This window comes from Aulonocara stuartgranti, assembly GCF_965226115.1.
Source record: "Aulonocara stuartgranti genome assembly, chromosome: 20".
NCBI classification, from domain to species: domain Eukaryota; kingdom Metazoa; phylum Chordata; class Actinopteri; order Cichliformes; family Cichlidae; genus Aulonocara; species Aulonocara stuartgranti.
Genome location: NC_138956.1, coordinates 21341856 through 21362698, shown reverse-complemented (window position 1 = coordinate 21362698; position 20843 = coordinate 21341856). Strand labels below are relative to the sequence as shown.

The 20843-nt window shown below is 41.4% G+C and overlaps 3 protein-coding genes across 6 annotated transcripts in view; all 3 read right to left on the bottom strand.

The window, feature by feature from the left end:
- Positions 1-227: 227 nt before the first annotated feature.
- LOC309697105 (matrix remodeling-associated protein 8-like) lies at positions 228-12239 on the bottom strand. The gene is made up of 10 exons (XM_082518760.1): positions 12071-12239; positions 8955-8981; positions 8540-8848; positions 5108-5209; positions 4521-4982; positions 2011-2166; positions 1834-1864; positions 1681-1760; positions 1538-1591; positions 228-1438 (listed from the first exon to the last, which is right to left on the bottom strand). The coding sequence occupies exons 1-10, from the start codon at positions 12084-12086 to the stop codon at positions 1413-1415; spliced, it is 1263 nt and encodes a 420-aa protein (XP_082374886.1). The 5' UTR covers positions 12087-12239; the 3' UTR covers positions 228-1412.
- A 516-nt stretch (positions 12240-12755) lies between these two features.
- On the bottom strand, positions 12756-15959 carry aurkaip1 (aurora kinase A interacting protein 1). The gene is made up of 4 exons (XM_082520272.1): positions 15851-15959; positions 13799-13904; positions 13235-13698; positions 12756-13042 (listed from the first exon to the last, which is right to left on the bottom strand). The coding sequence occupies exons 2-4, from the start codon at positions 13848-13850 to the stop codon at positions 12926-12928; spliced, it is 633 nt and encodes a 210-aa protein (XP_082376398.1). The 5' UTR covers positions 13851-13904; positions 15851-15959; the 3' UTR covers positions 12756-12925.
- A 4296-nt stretch (positions 15960-20255) lies between these two features.
- Positions 20256-20843, bottom strand: part of LOC309697636 (rap1 GTPase-activating protein 1-like) — a 44938-nt gene continuing 44350 nt past the window's right edge. For all 4 annotated transcript variants that reach the window (XM_082519701.1, XM_082519702.1, XM_082519703.1 and 1 more), the window contains 2 exons: positions 20679-20726; positions 20256-20373 (listed from right to left, as the gene is read on the bottom strand). In XM_082519701.1, coding sequence (XP_082375827.1) covers positions 20718-20726 — 9 coding nt within the window. In that variant the 3' untranslated portion in view covers positions 20256-20373; positions 20679-20717. The remainder of the gene's footprint in view (positions 20374-20678; positions 20727-20843) is intronic.

Sequence of the window (20843 nt, the reverse complement as noted above, 5' to 3'; positions counted from 1 at the left end):
ACAGATGTGGAATGATAAGGGGTGGATGCACACCTACTGAAAAACTAACAATTGTGAGAGAAAAGGAGAGTACAGGAGTCTTTCAAGTTAGCAGAACTTGTAACGTGCATAGTTTGGGTGCATACATTTCTAGGTTAGACATGTCAAAATTTAAGGTCTAAGATAAATTGACTAATTGGCTCACGTGTGGTTTCTTGGGAAACTAAGGAAGCCACTTGAAGCAAATGTAGTGTTTGCTGTTGTGAGCAGAAGAAATCTTTATTAGAGGAGAGGAACATTAAAGTGTGCAGGTGAGCCAGAGAGAAATGCAAGAAATAGTTTAAAAAAAAGGCTAATCTACATTTTACAATTTAGCATTACTGATATAGTAGACACTATTTTTCCTCACAGAAGTACAGCTACACAGTTGATAACAGATTCCTGTATCACTAACCAGAAGATTCATTCACGAAAATTCAGTGTTTTACAAACCAGGGTACATTATTGTTGTTTGATGCAAACAAGAATGGTTCGAGAATTTTCCTGAGTTTGCACAGACTGAGCCTATAGTCCATTGTCATAAAAGTAACAACATTACTTTTCACCTGATAAATTTTCAGTGAACCAGGTAACTGTACACAATGTCAGTTTGGGTAACTTATGGGGAGGAGAATTTTAATCTGCCTTTCTGTAAGAAAAATCCACAAAACAGGGTAGTCCCTTTGTCACCACTGTTGAGATCTGTTTTTGTGTAGCTAGAATAAAGTCATACTCGTTTCCAAACAACATTTGAAAATGTCTACAACATACAGTAAATTGAATTATGAAACATTATGATTTATGTGCTTTACACTACAGCAGAATTTATGCAAAAAAAGAAAAGGAAATATCCAGATTTCAACAATTAAAAAGAGCCGTAAGCTTGTAGCTCCATAAGCATGTGCAGTACATAATAAAACATACCGGTACCTCAATAAAGAGCATGCATATAGTTAAAAAACATATTTTAAAAACATTATATAAGAAAATGCTTTGTATTTAATATAAACAAAACACTGAATGCAAAGAGGAAGGATCAAATATAAGTTTAACCATATGGTTATAACAGCTGGTGAGAAGGAAAAAAATATCTATGCATATACACACATATATATATGTGTGTGTGTGTGTGTGTGTGTGTGTGTGTGTGTGTGTGTGTGTGTGTGTGTGTGTGTGTGTGTATTAATTTTGAAATCGGGTAAAAAAAAGAAAAAAGAAAAAAAAAGAAAGATGATATCCTTTACTGAAAAAGCTTTGTGTGCTAGGGTTACAGCAGAGGGAGCATTCCTCCTGTCCTCTCCTGGGTTTCCTGATTTTCTCCTTTTTCTCCATGGTCCTGTATTTCTTCCCGTGTTTGCCCTGGACCTGCCAGCGGCGTCTCAGAAATATCACATTCACTTCCACATCTTCCCATCAAATTCTGCATGAGGAGGTGAGAAAGGGAAATCGTAACACCAAAATCTGCTGAAAAGATGCTAATTGTTGTGTTTACTCACTGAAATACACAGTTTCTGCTCACCCTTATTGCAGTCTTTAGCCATATCGCGCTCTTTCATTATGTTGTTTTTGTACTCTGTCGATTAAAGTAGACACACAGAAAATGAGCTGTGGATGGAAAGCGAAGTGTGCGTATTTAATGCGTTTGGGTGAAGTTTACTGCACCTGAATTCAAAGGCTCTTGGTTACAGCAATTCAGCTCTGTGCAGTCTAAAGCTACTTCACCTCCAGCGATTGCGGTTCCCCTGTGAAGAAGTTAATGTTAGATTTAATGTAAAGTTAAAGCAGCATAACATTAACCACATGATAATGCATTACCGTTGGGATCGACCCAGCTCATACTCCAGCCCTGTAAAAAACAGAAAAAAAAACTCAAGCGCACACAATAATAACAAAATGTAACTCTGATAAATATGCTTTTTATGATGCTAAGAAACACAATCAGGTTGCAATATACAAGTAACAACCAAGCAGGAATGTTGTAATAAAAAATACCTCTCTTTTTGCGCCGTCGAGTCAGCATAATAAGAGCAATGACGATAAACCCCAGCAGTAAGAATGTTGCCAGGAAGTAGCCCAAATGTTGCATGAAATAACTTCGATGCTCGGGGATAAAGACATTAACCACACGTGGAGGCTCGACCCCTTCGCCTGAGAAAAGAAACGGAATAAAATAAAATTCCTTCTTCAATAACCTAATTAACTCTCCAAGAATTACTGAATATTACACATGCTAAATATTGAGTGAACTCAATAAACCCTAAAACCAAACAATGCAATGTATCCTGGGGATTTCATGCTCATATTTTAAATGAGATTTATTGTATTGCTGCATTGGATTAAACTAATGGCAATAAACAAGGATCAAAATGAAATGTAGTTCCACACAAGTAGAGGTTTTCATTCCTCCAGAGGCTCTTTTTCATTTGTTCCCAAAAGCAAAACACTGGAGCAGGGAGAGCAGAGAGTTAAATGTCAAGATGCTGTTTGGCAGTAATGACTTCCAGACCTGATGTCATGCAGCTGTTATTTTTTTCTCCCCAGAAAAACACAGGCTGACCAGTAAAGTGGAGAAGTGTGAGGGAAGGGAGACAAAGTCTGTAATGTGGTCTGTCTGCATGTCTGAATTACTTTTTCATTTTAAAAGTGCTCTTCTAACAAACACAGAAGCCTGGTTTGAGCATGTATGGAAAATAAATCTGTGACACCTTCAGCAGAGTTTAGCAGTGAAGTCTACCATCTGGCAGGCCGCTCTAAACATGGCAGGCAGCAAAGGGTTTCACAGTGACCTGAACTGTCCCAATGCACCACATTTATACATCTACATAGTTACACATAATTTCAAAAACATAACAAATAGAGAACTGTTTATATTTTCTTTAATCATTATTTCAAACCATAATGTGTTATATCACGACTACTTCTGCAAAAAGTACGCTTATAGATGTGTTGCTAATATACACCAGTAATTGGTCATAAATTAAAAAGCAGTTTAATCACAGAAAATACTAAAATTGTTTAATCTCTAGTCTTTCATTAGCAGCTCAAAAGAACAGTCTAAACTAACAAAGAACTAATGAGGAAAACATGCAATGGTGTATCTGTTGTTATGCATTAAAAACCAGCCAGTCAACAGAAAAAATATTTATTCTAACTTAATTACCAACATCCTCTAAGGGGGTCTATGTATACACTGATGGCAAATAAAGCTGTCATTGCATAATGTGCCTAATATGCATGAAAATGCAAAGACATACCCAAGGTCATTGTCTCTACAGCACAACTGCTGAGAGGAGATCTCCAGCCATGCTGTAGCAGTGGTCTATTACCATTTTCTTAACAGATCAAGTGTGTATGCTTTAATGGCTTTTTTTTTTCAAATGGTGGGATACACATCATTTGCAAGTCAATGAAATAAAAGGAATCATCTTCTTTTCAGAGGCTGATATCTCTCTTGAACTGGTGACAGCTCACAAAATGCTTCCCTCATGATTACAAGGAATAACTTCTTTTTATTTTTGTTTCATGTCATCAATAACTACGACAACAAAGTGAAAAGCTGTGAAAAGTTCCCATGATGCTTGTAATGTAATGTGGGTGAATAGAAATAGTTGTTTTTTTTGTCTAACAAGCTCAGCGAGGTGCAGATAAGAGCTAAGTGGGCAGGAAAAAATGCATCACACATGCATTTCTTTCTAGCATAAATTTTAAATTGGCTGTCATTTCTTTAAAGGGGAGGAGAATCTATAGTCTAACACGTACTTTCATACCCTCCCCTTACTTTGCTCTTTCATGTCGCAGCTGGCCCAGATGTTGAACAGATGGGCCAGACTTCCTGTAACTGCTGATAAATATGCCTCTACCAGAGAAACGAAGGAGAGACTGGAAAAAAAACAAAACAAAAGTGGAGAAGCAGTATAACAGGTCTAGATGCCTGGTTTAGACTTCTGGAAAAATGAGGAACAAAAAACCAAAAACACAGGATGTGACCATCCACTCCAAAAAGTACTGGATGCTGAAACCCATTCCTCTGCTCAGTCTAGCTAAAATATGTCTAGATAAACAAATAAAAAAAAGCTCTAAATGAAGCAGTTTGTGAGGAAAATGAGAGCACTTCCATTACAGTCGATTAAAAACTGTAGACAGCTTTTTAAGCAAAAGATGCAAATAGATATCTCTATTCTATCCAATCTGCAAAACCAAATAAACAAGTATATGAAAGAATTTCTTTCTTTCGTTCTTTCTTTCTTTCTTTCTCAACTAGCTCCTGCATTCCTTGGCTCCTCCCTCTTCAGCTCAAACACAAAAACAGGGAGGAGTGAGGAGAAAGTTGGCAGGAGGAAGAACTGATTTAACTGACCAACTATGCCTATAAATATAACAAAAAAACCCAGGAGCGGTCTTATTTCTCTGTGCACAGTTCAGCCAAAAAAAACATAGAGGAAAAACCATTTACCATGACTATGTTGTGGGAAAACAAATTTCTAAGGATTTTTGTTACTTACTTGGATCTGGTTCATCATTCTGGAAAATTCTGGGTGCTGGAGTGGAATCAGGCATGAGTGGAGGTCCCACAGTTAGTCTGAAGATGCGCCTCTCATGGAGACCACAGTAGTGATGGTGCAGGTGGCAGGAGTAAAGGCCTTTATCAGCGGGCCTCAGGTCGGAGATGAACAGTGAGAAGTCTCCTAGTGTAAAAGCATCCTCTGCCACACTCATCTTGCTCTGGGCAAAGAGAGGTCCGTAATCCCTACGCTCTCCGGAGGCGTACAGGTCCACCAGTCGGTCGGCCTTATCAGGACGCACTCCAGGAGGCTGGAAGTCCCAGTGGGCCACCTGCTGCTGGTCCTCCTGAAGACCCTCTCGCCACAGGGGGCGCCGGTTCACACAAGGCAATACCACTGAGCTGCCCAACAGGACCACAAACACAGTCTTCTCTCCATCCAAGTACCGCTTCTCTTTACGAGCTGGAAACACATTCAGGTGTAATACATTTTTAGGTGTAATTAAATACACAATTAAATGTAATTAAATGTAATTATACATCACAATTCAAGAAACAAATATAGTATTTTAGATCAGATAGCCTCACCTGACTTAGTGACATCAACATGGATTTGCATAGACTGGTGAATCTGACAGTAGTGATGGTGTAAATTACAAGTATAAACTCCTTTGTCGGTTGCTGCCACATCTGAAAATAAATAAATATTATTAAAATAAAATTAACTTAATTATATTAAAATTATAACTCAGCACGAACAACAAGACCCTTATGAAAAGGACACCGAGGGAACAGTTTATCCTGCCCGGGATAGGGTTACCGGGGCCCCGCCCTGGAGCCAGGCCCGGGGAGGGTGCCCGAGGGCGAGCGTCTGGTGGCCGGGCCTTAGTTCATGGGGCCTGGCCGGGCACAGCCCGAAGAGGAGACATGGGCCCATCCTCCCGCAGGCCCACCACCCGCAGGAGGCGCCATAGGGGTCGGGTGCATTGTGTGCTGGGTGGCGGCCAGGAGCGGAGGCCCTGGCGGACTGACCCCCGGTTGCCAAGACTGGCAATAGGGACATGGAATGTCACCTCTCTGGTGGGGAAGGAGCCTGAGTTAGTGCTTGAGGTTGAGAGGTACCGGCTAGATATAGTCGGGCTCACCTCTACACATGGCTTGGGCTCTGGAACCAGTCTCCTGGAGAGGGGCTGGACTCTGTCTCAGTCTGGAGTTGCCCCTGGTGAGAGGCGGCGGGCTGGGGTGGGTATTCTAATATCCCCAACGTACCGGCTTGCTGCCGGTACGTTGGGGTTTTTCCCGGTGGACGAGAGGGTTTGTTCCCTGCGCCTTAGGGTCGGGGAACGGGTCCTGACTGTCATCTGCGCTTATGCGCCGAGTGGCAGTTCAGAGTACCCAGCCTTCTTAGAGTCCCTGGGGGGGGGGGTGCTGGAGGGTGCTCCACCTGGAGACTCTGTTGTCCTGCTGGGAGACTTCAATGCTCACGTGGGTAACAACAGCGAGACCTGGAGGGGCGTGATTGGGAGGAACGGCCTCCCTGATCTGAACCCGAGCGGTGCTTTGTTATTGGACTTCTGTGCTAATCACAGTTTGGCCATAACGAACACCCTGTTCGAACAGCGTCCTGGTGCACGTGGCACCAGGACGCTCTAGGCCGTAGGTCGATGATCGATTTTGTAATCGTATCAGCAGACCTGCGACCATATGTTCTGGACACTCGGGTAAAGAGAGGGGCTGAGCTGTCAACTGATCACCACCTGGTGGTGAGTTGGATCAGGTGGCGGGGGAGGACGCTGGACAGACCTGGTGCACCTAAACGCGTAGTGAGGGTGTGCTGGGAACGTCTAGCAGAGGCCCCAGTCCGCGAGATCTTCAACGCACACCTCCGGCAGAGCTTCAACAGCATTCCGAGGGAGACTGGGGACATTGAGTCCAAATGGACCATGTTCAGCGTCTCCATTGCCGAAGCTGCTGCATTGAGCTGCGGCCGCAAGGTGGTTTGTGCCTGCCGTGGTGGTAATCCCCGAACCAAATGGTGGACACCAGGGGTGAAGGGAGCCACCAGGCTGAAGAAGGAGTCCTATCGGGCTTGGTTAGCCTGTGGGACTCCGGAGGCAGCCAACAGGTATCGACAGGCCAAGCGGAATGCGGCTCGGGCAGTGGCTGAAGCAAAAACTCGGGTGTGGGAGGAGTTCGGAGAGGCCATGGAAAAAGACTTTCGGACTGCCTCGAAGAGATTCTAGCAAACCGTCAGGCGTCTCAGGAGGGGAAAGCGGTGCTCTACCTGCACTGTGTATAGTGCTGGCGGAGCGCTACTGACGTCGACTGAGAAAATTGTCAGGCGGTGGAAGGAATACTTCGAGGACCTCCTTAATCCCACTGACACGTCTTCCGAGGAGGAAGCAGAGTCTGGGGATGAGGGGAACGACCCGCCAATTTCCGGGGGCGAGGTCACTGAGGCAGTTAAACAACTCCTTGGTGGCAGAGCCCCTGGTGTTGATGAGGTCCGCCCCGAGTTCCTGAAGGCTCTGGACGTTGTAGGGCTGTCCTGGTTGACACGCCTCTGCAATGTTGCGTGGAGATCAGGGGCAGTACCTGTGGACTGGCAGACCGGGGTGGTGGTCCCCATCTTTAAGAAAGGGGACCGGAGGGTGTGTTCCAACTACAGGGGGATCACACTCCTCAGCCTCCCTGGGAAAGTCTATGCCAGGGTGCTGGAAAGGAGAGTTCGTCCGCTAGTCGAACCTCGGATACAGGAGGAACAATGCGGTTTTCGTCCTGGTCGCGGAACACTGGACCAGCTCTTTATCCTCTCCAGGATATTTGAGGGTGCATGGGAGTTTGCCCAACCAGTCTACATGTGTTTTGTGGACTTGGAGAAGGCATTCGACCGTGTCCCTCGGGGTGTCCTGTGGGAGGTGTTGCGGGAGTATGGGGTGTCTGGCCCATTGCTACGGGCCATTCGATCCCTATACAACCGTTGCAAGAGCTTGGTTCGCATTGCCGGCAATAAGTCGGACTCGTTCCCGGTGGGTGATGGGCTCCGTCAGGCTGCCCTTTGTCTCCGGTTCTGTTCATAATTTTTATGGACAGGATTTCTAGGCGCAGCCAAGTGGCGGAGGCTTTCGCTTTGGTGGCCTCAGAATCTCATCTCTGATTTTTGCAGATGATGTGGTTCTGTTGGCTTCATCCGGTGAGGGCCTCCAGCTTGCACTGGAACGGTTCGCAGCCGAGTGTGAAGCAGCGGGAATGAGGATCAGCACCTCCAAATCTGAGGCCATGGTTCTCAGCCGGAAAAGGGTGGAGTGCCCACTCCGGGTCGGGGATGAGTTCCTGCCCCAAGTGGAGGAGTTCAAGTATCTCGGGGTCTTGTTCGCGAGTGATGGGAGAAGGGAGCCGGAGATCGACAGACGGATTGGGGCTGCGGCTGCAGTAATGCAGACGCTGCACCGGTCCGTCGTGGTGAAGAGGGAGCTGAGTGTAAAAGCGAAGCTCTCAATTTACCGGTCGATCTACGTCCCTACCCTCACCTATGGCCACGAGCTGTGGGTAGTGACCGAAAGAACGAGATCGCGGATACAAGCGGCAGAAATGAGCTTCCTCCGAAGGGTGGCTGGCCTCTCCCTTAGAGATAGGGTGAGAAGTTTGGCCATCCGGGAGGGGCTCAGAGTAGAGCAGCTGCTGCTCCACATCGAAAGGAGCCAGCTGAGGTGGTTCGGGCATCTGACAAGGATGCCCCCTGGGCGCCTCCTGGGTGAGGTGTTCCAGGCATGTCCCAACGGGAGGAGGCCCCGGGGCAGACCCAGGACACGCTGGAGAGATTATATCTCTCGGCTGGCCTGGGAACGCCTTGGTATTCCCCCGGATAAGCTGGAGGACGTGGCTGGGGAGAGGGAGGTCTGGGCCTCTTTGCTTAGGCTGCTGCCCCCGCGACCCGGCCCCGGATAAAGCGGATGAAGATGGATGGATGGATGGAACAACGTTCATAGTGCTACTGCAAAAAAGAATGAAAAGTCTCACTGTTGATAGTAAGGGAGAAGTTGCCATCACTGAATGCAGAGTCTGGGATGAAAACGCGGCCCTTGTTGAAGGCGTTGTAGATCCTCTGGTTGGCCCCAGGTGACATGTCCAAGACTCGTTCCACAGAATTTTCCGGGCTGCTGCGGACCAAGTCCCAGTGCACTACCCTCTGACGGTCCTTCAGTCTGTCCCGGATCCACACCATGCGGGGGCTGTGACAGGGCAGGATGGCCTTAGATCCCGCGGGAAGAGTGATGTTCTTCGCCTCCACCACTACACCAAGCCTGCTGCTGCTGCTCTGTCCCCAAGCTGACACAGAATATAAACACATGTAGTCACAAATTCAGTGCAGCAAAGATGTAAATATAAATAATCCAAAATAATATGCTGTGCCTAAAAAAAAAAAGTCTCTTACCTCCCGGCAGGAAGAGCACAGCAAGAACTGAAAAAAACAAAATCCAGGATGATTAGAGTTTTATCCTACTGATGATTTTAATTCACACAGCCTGCTGATGCTGCGTTATATACCGTAGATTTGTCTCCACATATTTCCACTGATTAATTCTTGAGAAACACTTCAAGCGCTTCCACCCACAAATTGGTTGAAGTGCCTGGAGAGTTTAGCTTTGATCTCGTACTGACCCAACACTGAAAACTTTCAGAGTCTGAGCAGATGTGGGTTCAGTGAGAGGACAATTTAAAAGAGATAGAGTGAAGCTGAAGAAACAAGCACGTGGTGAAAAGGTAACGCTTTAAAACAGAAGTTCAGCAAAGGAAGACAAAAGTAGGCAAACACACCAGATGTCAACAACACACTCTGGAAATACATTTCGCTGTTTGTGTTTGCTCACTCTAGGGATTTTCCGACAGCACATTTGCTATTTCTAATGCATTTTTCCCACAGTGCTATTTCCCGTCTGTTTACTGAAAGGCGGGCAGAGATGTATGCAGCCAAAGCATACAGAGCCCCCATTCATCTCGGCTGCTGCTGGCTTGTCGCAAGGCCGTGATCCTGAAGGGATGAAGCACCAGGCTGTTATTCGGCGCACTCCAGTCAAACTCCCAAGTGTCAAAAGTCTCGGAACCAGACCAAACACCTGTTTGTTTTCACCATACCGGTACTTGTTATTATAAACTATAGAGACAAGATTTATTTCAGTAATGCAGTGAATCTTCTTTCAAGCTTTGAAATGTTTCATGCAAGTACGGTGGCAAATCAATAAATCGTCACGAGCTCGTCAGCTTTTAAAATCACAGTGATAAAAAAGATAAAAGTAAGAGAACATTAGGTTCCATTTTAAGATGAGATGACTGACTTCCTCTGTGCAGGTCATTTCAGAGGCCGGAGGCACTAACTGTAGAAGCTCTGCCCCCTCTTGTCTTAAACTGGGCCTCTGGAAGAGTTACAAGACCTCAGCCTGGGGATTTTAAGGTATGCTTATACTAAGAGGTCAGAAATATCTCAAGAAATTACACCACGAAGCACTTTCAAAATGTGACGAATAACACTTTAAATATACTGGGAGCCAGTGTTAGTGAGATAACACTGGTATGAACTGGCTCTGGTCATTTTTAAACTGTGTAAAGTATTTAGATTTACTGAATGTTATCCAGAGGAGCAAATAATGAGTGGAAACTTGCAACAATTATTGCATTGTATTGTTTTTTTGTATGCATGGTTAAATGCAGGGTTTGACATACAACACAAGTCAGTAACTGGTTTAGCAGTTTTAGCTATGTTGGCTATCTTCACCATTAGACTATGAGAATACCTCTGCTACTGTTCTTCGATGCAGTAAACTAAATAACACTTCAAGCTGGACAAAATGACTTCAGCACACACACTGGCATCAGAGAGGAGACCTCATCCTGGAAAACTTTCCTGGCTTTTCTACAGTAGGGCAAAAACTTTCCTGCAGATGGTAAAAACAAAGCGTCTCAGCCCCTTTAATTGTCTGTCATCAGACACACACAGGCTGTTGACTCATGAGGCTGTTTTAACAGTAAGACTTAACAAGGGGCTATTGAATTACTAGTGATAATAACAGACATTTGCCAAATAGAGTGCAAAATCACTGCTGTCATTTTACTCCCCAAACTCACACACGTTGAATCGCTCATTAAAATCTCAACCTGAAGGTAAAATAGCAAAACGTTTTAAGTATGATTTAAACATAAAGAATGAGTTTACTCAGCATAAAGTCTGTGATTCACCGATGTTGTTCAAGTGTGAAGTTTGCTCACAGCCCCGTCACAGGTTGAAAATAAATCAGACAAATCTGTGCAGCTGCAGACTCAGCTAAACATACAAAGATACATTCAGAGGCCTGGAGGGCTTATTGACCGTCCTGTGGAAACAGCGTGTTAGCACTGATTACGTTCACTAATTACATTCTAAACCACTGCAAACATGCTGGATTATTTGTGTATGGATTGCTTTCTGCAGATTTACATGAGTTTCATCTTCACGTGGAATAATTAGGTGACGTCTGTAATTTTGAGGTCATTTATCATGTTCAGATGATCTGATGGCGCCCAAATGTCATAGCTGCCAAAGCAACATCAGCAACATCTCAGTGTGTGGGCATCTTCTCTAACCTTATGGAGGACAAATTGAGCTCAAAATTTCAGGGGATTGCCTGCGAGGATTTTCCAGAGCATAAATATGCTACCTTATCGTGACCTTGTCATTTTCTGAGTAGCTACATGTTTACAAACTTGTTTGAGTCAAAACAGCACTTCGAATCTTTTCCATGCCCTGTTGCTTTGTGGCCGTTCATTAAGTTGAATCCAACCATCATAAACTGTGTTTATGATGGTTGGATCCCCCTCCTGCTCCCTCTCCTCCACGCCGTCTGGACTCCAAAAGACCCACTCGTGGTGAAACACTCATTACTGACACATATAATGACTGGCTGCTGGATTGTGCTGACTCCTCCACTCAGACCGCAGTTAACTGGAAACACATTGGGTTGAAGCCATAAAAAATCCCAGAGTCACAAACTATGGCCTGTCTACTGTATCAACATGCCGGGCCCAATCTGATTGCATTTGATCTATTTTATTGAATAGATCACTTTGAACAAAAAAAGTTAGAAAGTGTACAGGGCCGTAGTTTGAGATTAGATGTTCATACCTACAAGGGGCTTTAAATGTAAAAATAACATAAAAAAGGTTAAAATGATGAAGATCATTGGTTATCAATACAAAGCATGAAAACACATTACATTAATCTTGCATCGGTTAACTGAGTTTGGAAAAATGCGTGTACAGCAAAAACAAAACCCAAAAAGCAGTGAAAAATACAGATGCAAGATATTTACAGTTACATATAATAGCTTACAGAGACTCTGTGAGCGAAGAATAATGAAAAGGATCAGAAAAGTATTTAGCTGAGGCAAAGCAAACCTGGCAAAGGAGTCTGCTTTTGTTACCGACTGACCTGGATGCAATTATGGCACAAAGAAAAATTTAGCAAGCGTCTTTTTTTTTTCTTTTAAAAGTGAGACGACTTAAGAGGACTTCACTTACTCTGAAGGAGAGCCATGTCGAGGAGGAACTATTTATCAAAATTGTCAGATGTTAAAAGCCCGTCAGAGGAGGTTCTTGCAAGAACTGATAAAGGAGCGCCTGAAGTTCACCCAGCAGCAGCAGGACTTTGTGTTCATGCAGACTGAGTCTACACAAGTCCCACCCTCCGCTAGCCAATGAAATCCAACACTGCAATAGTGCTAAACACTTCACAAATATCCGCACTAAATTGCACAATTGCATTTTGTTATAGAACACTGGTATCTTAACTGCATTTCGGATAACTGCACCCAAAAACACAAATCTCCGTTAAACCAAACACTTTACAATAATCCCAAAATTTTAGTGCGACTGACAGCTGCTAGAAAATCATCTTATAATGAAACAGATGATTTGCAGCTTTTAAATTAAATATTAAGTGATAGCTACAATGTATGTGGTTACGTTGGCATTTTATTTTGTTCTACGTGTCCCACATGAAGAGTTTTTTCATGTTGGAAACTTCCACACCACTTTCTTCCTTTGTGAGTTATTTGCAGCATAAACTTCAGTTAGCATTATTTGCACAATACTGCCATCTACAGTACAACAAGAAAAAGAACAATTGCTGAAGTAGCTGACACTGAAAGTCAGCCTGGAGGTGAAAAAAACAAAAATAGAAATTCAGACACATCACACCTTGAGCTTCACAGAGGGAGTTCTTTATTAGACTATCTACACCATTATTTAGCTCATCACTCAAATATGCTTTAATTAAAGTGAAAAGCACACACGGCAGGTTGATTGTTAGAACAGTGTGATGTGTGGAGAGTCATCCAGGGTAAACGTTGGGACGCAGACTTTAATCAGAATTTTTCAGTTCCTTCTGTTTCCATGCTGTTTAATGAAGATCCTAGGTGTGCTCCATCCCTCTGGAGCCTTCTTCAGTCCCGCTCGCATCCAAATCTTCTTCAGATCCTCCTCAAAGCGTTTCTGTATATAATAAAGACACAAAGCTGGCTGTTTTATATTCATCTAGCTTTGGAAAACTGTAACTAGTGCAAATCAGACACACAATGATGAATTGGAAGGAATAAAACAATGATTGCATTTTTTATCAAACCTCAAGACATCATAGTGGGAAAAAAAAGAAATGGTCTGATAGATGTGAAAGAAAAGTCCCACCTGCTTCTTCTTTCCTCGGCCCTCCAGCACCCTCTTTCTCAAGAACTTAGTCCGTTTTTGCAGCTTCTTGTATTTATGCCGGTTCATCTTCCGCCGCCGTATCTCTAGAACATTCTTACATCTGAGTGGTGTTACTGTACCCTCCCCGTCTTCCAAAACGGGGACGGAGATAGGCGGCAGCACCTTCTCCTCCAGCAGCTCTACATCCTCCTGTGGCTGAGTGGACTCCAGCAGCGGAGGGAGGGAGTAGCGTAGTGAGAGCCAGCTCTCCAGGGGACTTACTGACAGTTTACGTGGTATGAGAGCCTCGTCCAGCTCCGGCTCAAGCTGGACCCATCGCGGAGGGGACCTGTTGTCTGCCGCTGTTGAGTAGTTTCTCAGTTTTTGATGACGTGAAGGGCAGTAAGCAGAAGCAGCTGGTTGTAGACATCCATTCAAAGTTTCTCCATGAGCTTGAAGTGCACCTTGTCATTAAGGGGAAGAAAAAAAGTCAGATTTTAATGAAATAGAAAACATAGTATTGAATGTAGGCAGACAGATATTTGGCTATTTGTTCTTACTCACAAGTTGCTTTGTGTAATAGGCTGAGACGAGGGATGATCTTTGAGGCAAACATTGTCAGTGGTTAGCCAAACAAGGTCATCAGGAATGAGCTCACTGGTCCCTGGTCCTGTGGCAATAAAAAAAGACAAAGTATGGTCTTACTCTGCTCTGTCACAGCAATCAAACTAGTAATGTAACAGTAACTTCAGACTAGGGCTGGACGATATGGCCTAAAATCCATATCACGGTATATGAAGCATGCGGGGTAACGATATATATCGCGATATATTCTTTTCTTCTGTATGACATATTTTACACACTATAAGGCGCACTTAAAATCCTTTAATTTTATCAAAAATCAACAGTGTGCCTTATGTATGAATTCTGGTTGTGCTTACTGACCTCGAACCAATTTTATGTGGTGCACAGAAATCTATCAAAAAATGTTTTAGTGTGGCTTTGGTAAGCCCACCGCTTGATGGATTGCCGGAGCATTACGGCTGCCGTAGTCAGGAGCCTTGCGGAGTGATCCAAAACTGGGTCCAAAACTCCGACACCTTTCAGGTCCCAAAGTCAAACGAACACTGCGGCATCACAGAGTTAAAAACTAGTAAAGTTGTGGAGTTGTATTTTGTCTTGCAGAAATTATATCGTCAGTTATATTGTTATCGCAAATTTTCAAATATATATCGTGATATATATTTTTGACCATATCGCCCTGCCCTACTATTTAGTCTATAAAACAGGGTTCACTAAAGCACCAGTCACACATGCCTAGAGACTAGACTGTGACTCCCTGGTAACAGTGCAACTACTGGTCACTTATCCATGTGCCAGCCACCTAGTGAAAATTTGTAATTTCAGCCTTTTGGCGGTTTCTTGCCATCTGCAAAGATTGCGGGTTGCTGAATGAAGTCTACGTTCATCTGACCGAGATTTTAGGTTCCAGAGTTTTCAGCAAAACTCGCTGCTGATGAAGACTGATAGAGGCACCTGAGAGCCCCACAAAAAAACCCCACAATTTAACTTTATGTAAACTGTCTTGTCCAACCAAGCTGTCTAATATATCACATTTCATAGAAAATATTGTTCAAATTGCTGCAGATGAATATTATGTTATTCTAGATGCAGAGTAGCTGATTTATGCTAATTTAAGACATGTTTATGAAAGAATGCTGAGAGTAATGCCAACTATTTTCTGGCCCTTTTCTTGTTTACTAATTTTGTGACTTGTTCCAGAGATAAAAACAACAACAACAACAAACATTTGTTTTAGTTCTCCAACCATAGAAATATTAGGTAAAAGCACTTCAGAATCACTTTATCTATTAAGTTCATACATGGAACTAACAAAACAAATTTACTTTTCCTCTGGCATTACACTCACACATAAATACAGTAAAATAACTATTTGCCGTCACATGCATAAAATAATGCAGAAAAAAAAAGATTAATAATACCTTTTTAATATATGTTACCGGATGTTAAAATTTGAATTGGATTTCACTGCAAAAATGTGAAACATTTTGACCCTTGAGCTGGGAACTGGCTGTTCTCAGGTTCTTAACCTGTAGGTCTCACTGGTTTCCACTGTAGCAAATTATGTTTCCAGTAATTAATGTTTTGGCTAGTAAAGCTGCGTGAAAACTGCCTTTAGCCATCTCTACTTTAAGAGTTACCCTAAGTGCTGGGACACTGTGAAAGGCTTATATAATGACTGTTATCAAAACCCAGAAATAGTGGATGCTAACCTCCCTCCAGGTTTAAATCAGCGGATAATCAGGCGCCCAACAGCGGGTGATTTAAAAATGAAAATAAAAAGTCCAAACGGTAAGATAGTAAGTAAATAAATAAATAAATGAAATAACAGAGACCGAAGGAAATTAAAGAATTATGTAATTGCCAACTGGCTCATCATGGCTAAACAGGCGCGTTAACCAGCAGCTCCACTTTGGACGAGAAAGCCGCCAAAACGCTCAAATATTAAAAGCTAAGGATAGAATTTTTCTGCCTTTAACTACTTGGTGGCATGTTTATAACAACTTCGTTTAATTAAAGAAAGAGTTGGGTTACCTAGTATTACTATGACCCGAGGTTCCGTCTTCAATGTGACTTCAACTAACTACTTCCGCTCCGTGCGACACACATTTAAGTCGCTTCCGCTTTCTCCGTGCTGAGAAAGGTTCCGCCGAGTAGATTTTTATTCCTTAAGGCTTTGTTTTGAAACAAAATGCCCATTCTTCTTCTTCTTCTTCTTCTTCTTCTTCTTCTTCTTCTTCTTCTTCTTCTTCTTATTATTATTATTATTATTATTATCAGTAGTAGTAGTGGTAGTAGTAGCAGTAGTATTACAAATCTATCCCTTAAAAGCCAGGACCATGAGAGCACAATAGTTCACTCGATGGATAAAGTAGAGGAGGAGCTGGAGGTCTTTTATCCTGATATTACCAGGGATTTTGTTGGTGTAATTTTTTCATACCATCCCTGACCAAACAAAGAGAATTTAACATCACTGGTACTTTTGTAATTTTCTTGTCGGGCATTTTCTTAATTTCTATTTCAAGGTCTTTATATTTGAAGAGTTTTTCTCTAACATTCAGAGTGAATGTTTCTTTCAGTAGGGATAGAAATGTCTGTTGGTCTGGATTTCTTTATCACTTTGCATTGTCATGCTCCACAGTGTTTCATCGCTTTTATAATTTTATTAGTAGTATTAGTGGTACGAGTAGTATTAATATTAATATGTATTTATTTATTTTTAAGATTAGTTCAAGAAGGGCTCAAATTCTTATACATATGGTGTGGTAGGCTGACAAATCCAGTGCATCGCTCAGGTCTCCACCCAGCCACTTTTCTTTTGCTAGCGCACATGGTGTCTGCATGCTGCAGCTCACAGTTAGCTCCACACATGGAGAAAATATAGTTTAAAGAGTGGAAATAATTGACAAAGAAGGTGGAAGATAAGGCAATAAGGCCATAAAGGACTATTTAGCACCTCCTGGATGTCAGCTCACGAGGTTTGTGTATTTTAAATGTTTTATTTTCTGTAATTAAGGATTTTTGATTGATTGAAACAGTATGCAGCTGGAGTATTTCTGGATCTCAAGAAAGCATTCGACACAATCAATCATGACATATTAATTAATAAACTGGAACGGTATGGGATCAGGGGGGTTGTACTGCAATGGGTGAAAAATTATTTAAGTGACAGGAAACAATTTGTGAAGCTGGGTGTCCATTCCTCATCATGCTTGGACATTGCTTGTGGTGTTCCACAAGGCTCTGTACTGGGTCCAAAATTATTTATTATCTATATAAATGATATTTGTAAGGCATCTGATATATTAAAATTAGTATTATTTGCAGATGACACAAATATTTTTTGTTCTGGGGGGAATCTAAAGGAGCTGCTGGATACAATTACTTCAGAAATGTGCAAAATTAAAAAATGGTTTAACAGGAACAAACTATTGCTAAATCTAAGTAAAACTAAAATTATCTTATTTGGGAATTCCCTTAGAAATGCACAAGTGCAGATTCATTTAGATGGTGTGGAAATTGAAAGAGTACTTGAACATAAGTTTCTTGGTGTGATTATAGATGATAAATTAAACTGGAAGTCTCATATAAATCTTATAAAAATAACAAAATTTCAAGAAGTGTCTCAATCTTGAGTAAAGTAAAACACATTCTGGACCACAAATCACTCCACATTCTCTATTGTTCCCTGATTGCACCATATTTGAATTACTGTGCAGAGGTTTGGGGCAATACTTACAAATGTTCGCTATCATCAATCTTTATATTACAAAAAAGGGCCATAAGGATAATCCATAAAACTGGTTACAGAGATCATACAAATCCACTATTCTTAAAATCAAAAATTCTAAAATTCACAGATCTGGTTCATTTTCTCACAGCACAAATTATATATAAAGCAATAAATAACTTTAATATTAAAAAAAATATAAAAAAAATATATAAAAAAAAAATACACATGACATATAATGTAATTGCAAGGAGGTATTTCTGTAGTCTATTGATACTAGATAGTGGAAAAGGGGTGGGATTAAATAAGCTTATACTTCTTTCTGCTCCTTTTTGAACAAGAACGTTATTTGGAGTTGTGGTTGCTCGTTTTCCTTTTGTTTTGCTTTGTTCATTTGTCTCTTTTAATTCTATTTTGTTGTACTTTTTCAACATGTTCAAAATAAAGATTCAATCAATCAAAAATTGACACTACGTACAAGAGTGCATTTTGATGTGATGTTTTGTTTTATTGTTTTATCCGTGAGCAGTTCTCACGGGTTGCCAAGACCAGAAAAAACCCTGTTCTATACTACATCGTGCGTACTTCAATCCTAGAGGGTGCTACACTTACTTATTAGCGTGTTGTTGTTTTTTTTAAAATTAACTAATTAGTATTTTATGCTACTACTAATGTGATGAATCTTCAGGCAATTATCAGTATATAAAACTGAAACATTGAGCATGTTCAAAACTTGGATTTTCCTATTTCTCTTGCAAGTCTGTACATTTCTAAAACGCCTGTGGCCGGCACTTATGTGGCTTGCAATTGTTGGGAAAAATTCGAAAACTAGTTTCGGTTATGGCTCAGTTTTATTTCCCTTTAACTCATTAAATCTGAATATGTGTCTTTCCTCCATGTGGCACAGTTGCATAACCAGGGAATTCTCCACTTTTAGATCGCTCTAGTTTTGAAAGCTTGTGGGCAGCCACATCGAATCATTTATTCATGGGGGTTTCTCGCTCAGCTTTCATTAAGTTTGTGGGAAATGGAACACCTACAGTATGAAGGCATTTCTCCATATGATTTCTACTATCAGGCATTGAGACAAATAGTATTTGTGTGAGAAGAAAAGGATGGAAAGATGCTACAGCTAAGTAGCTTTCACTAAATGTTGTAATGCAACACAAGGAAAGAAATATGCAATAGATGGTAAAGTTCTCAGGGTATTTATTTACAAAAACCAAAAATAACATCAAAGACAAAACATTCATTTCACTGTAAATCCTGCTGCCCATAACTTGTTTGCTTCACTAGCTATGCTTACACCATCAGTGTGCAACATAAGGCAACTGAAATGATCAGCTGGATGTACTGTGAGATTTCCCTTTAACAGAACAGTCTCTGAAATTATCTTAATTTATAAAATCCTCTCAAAATATTTCAAATTTGAGGTTATGGAAAAACAAAATAAAAAATGCAAAAAAATTAACTTGGCAGTAATTGGTCAATCCTATTTTGAATTATCTGCCTATACATTACACATACAGTCCTCAAACTTAACATCTATTTACAAAATCAGTAGTGGTATTTAGCGTTTTTGTCTTGCTTTAAAAGCAAATAAAGGTTCACTGTTTCATTATATATCTGCATTGCAAATTTACTGCACTCAATGAAATCCCAACCCCTGAAATAGACAGAGCTTTACAGATGACAACAATATAGTTCACACCAAAACAACACAGACAGTACAAGCATATGACTGGCTGTTTGTAGTCTTTGTAGTCACCATAGAGGTACAGCATAAATACTACTTTAAAAGGAACCAAATCAATAAATAAAAAAGTACATTAGAGAGAGAAAAAAAAACAGCATAATGTTGAGAGCTATCTCCATATCAACATTTAAGACGGACAAATCAGTTAAATCACTCATTGATTGGTACAGTATGTTTATACATTAGCAGATTTTAAAGATTTATGCCACAAATTTTTAAACTAGTGTGCTTAAAATTATTCTAAATGTATTAGTTTCACATTTAATCTAATACTGCTTTCCCGTTATTGGCTGCAGAACACGTGAGTGAAAAAAAGTGAGGTAAAAAAAACTGAAGGCCAGGGAAATTGTTTAAATTATAAGGCCATTTCAAGGTATTTACAATACAATGCTATCTTTACCACAAACTATGATGTTAAGTTTGGTAGGTAAGAGTGGGCCCTGGAGCAAAGAACACAGTTATTTGCTGCAGTTACACTTGTATTTTACCCAGAAAATAATCACATTAACAGCAATGTTAGAACTTTTTATCACATTGGATATTTTGTGACAAAATACTCAAATCTGATGCCAAATATTTTGTATAACACGTACACTGGAAATCTTCATTAAGCCAATATCGTGGTTGATTTGGTAAAACCATCCAGGCAGTTCACTTGTTGCATCAACAGTCCTTCACTCAGTCTCAACAGAGAGCACAATGGCACTGTCTTTACCGTGTATAACCAGCACACCTCGGCTTTAACGAGACAACTCAGACAAGGTAATATCTCATACAAATAAAACAATTATATTTGTGCATTTTGGAACAAAGGTCAGGTTATAAAAAAAGAGGCAAAGAACAGAGTGGAAGGAAAGAACACTGTGCAAAAGCTGAGCCCCTCTGTGCATCATCCACTCCAGTGTCCTCCAGGTTTCTCTAGATATGCTGAACTCTGGCCTCACCGAGCAGCGGACTGGCCAGGCTTTTTCTCTTTTTTTCATCTTCTTTCTCATTTTCCTTCTCATCACTGGTCATGGCGAATGCCTGCACTTGTCTCATCTCCCAGAAGGATTGTGACTTATGGGAATGCTTTTGGAAGAGAAGAAAATTCTGGTCAAAACTTTAATACAAGTGTAAGAATGTATAGTATTCATATAATTAGTGATATTTAAAAATAAATCCAGTTTTGCCAAAACACAGATTTGCTTTCTTTTTGTTTATTCCTCAGTACTGTTGACGAGGATTATGTATAAAACTAAGACAGAAGACTGTTGTATAACAAATGCTCACAAGCAGCATTTTGGTTTAGTGCATGTGGATACTGTGTTTCGGAACCATCTGTAAATAGTAAACCTGTGGATTAAAGCCATAAGTGTGCAGAGAGGAATTCCAACCTGAAGATGGAGATCCAGGACACTACCAGGTGAGTTGAGCTAACAGTTCTGCACACGGAGCAGTGAAAATAAAAAGAACGGTATCAGTAACAAGTCACAGAAATTAGTGCAGCACTGCAGAACAGTAAAGCAGAGACTGTATTGGTCTATAGGAACTGGTCAGTC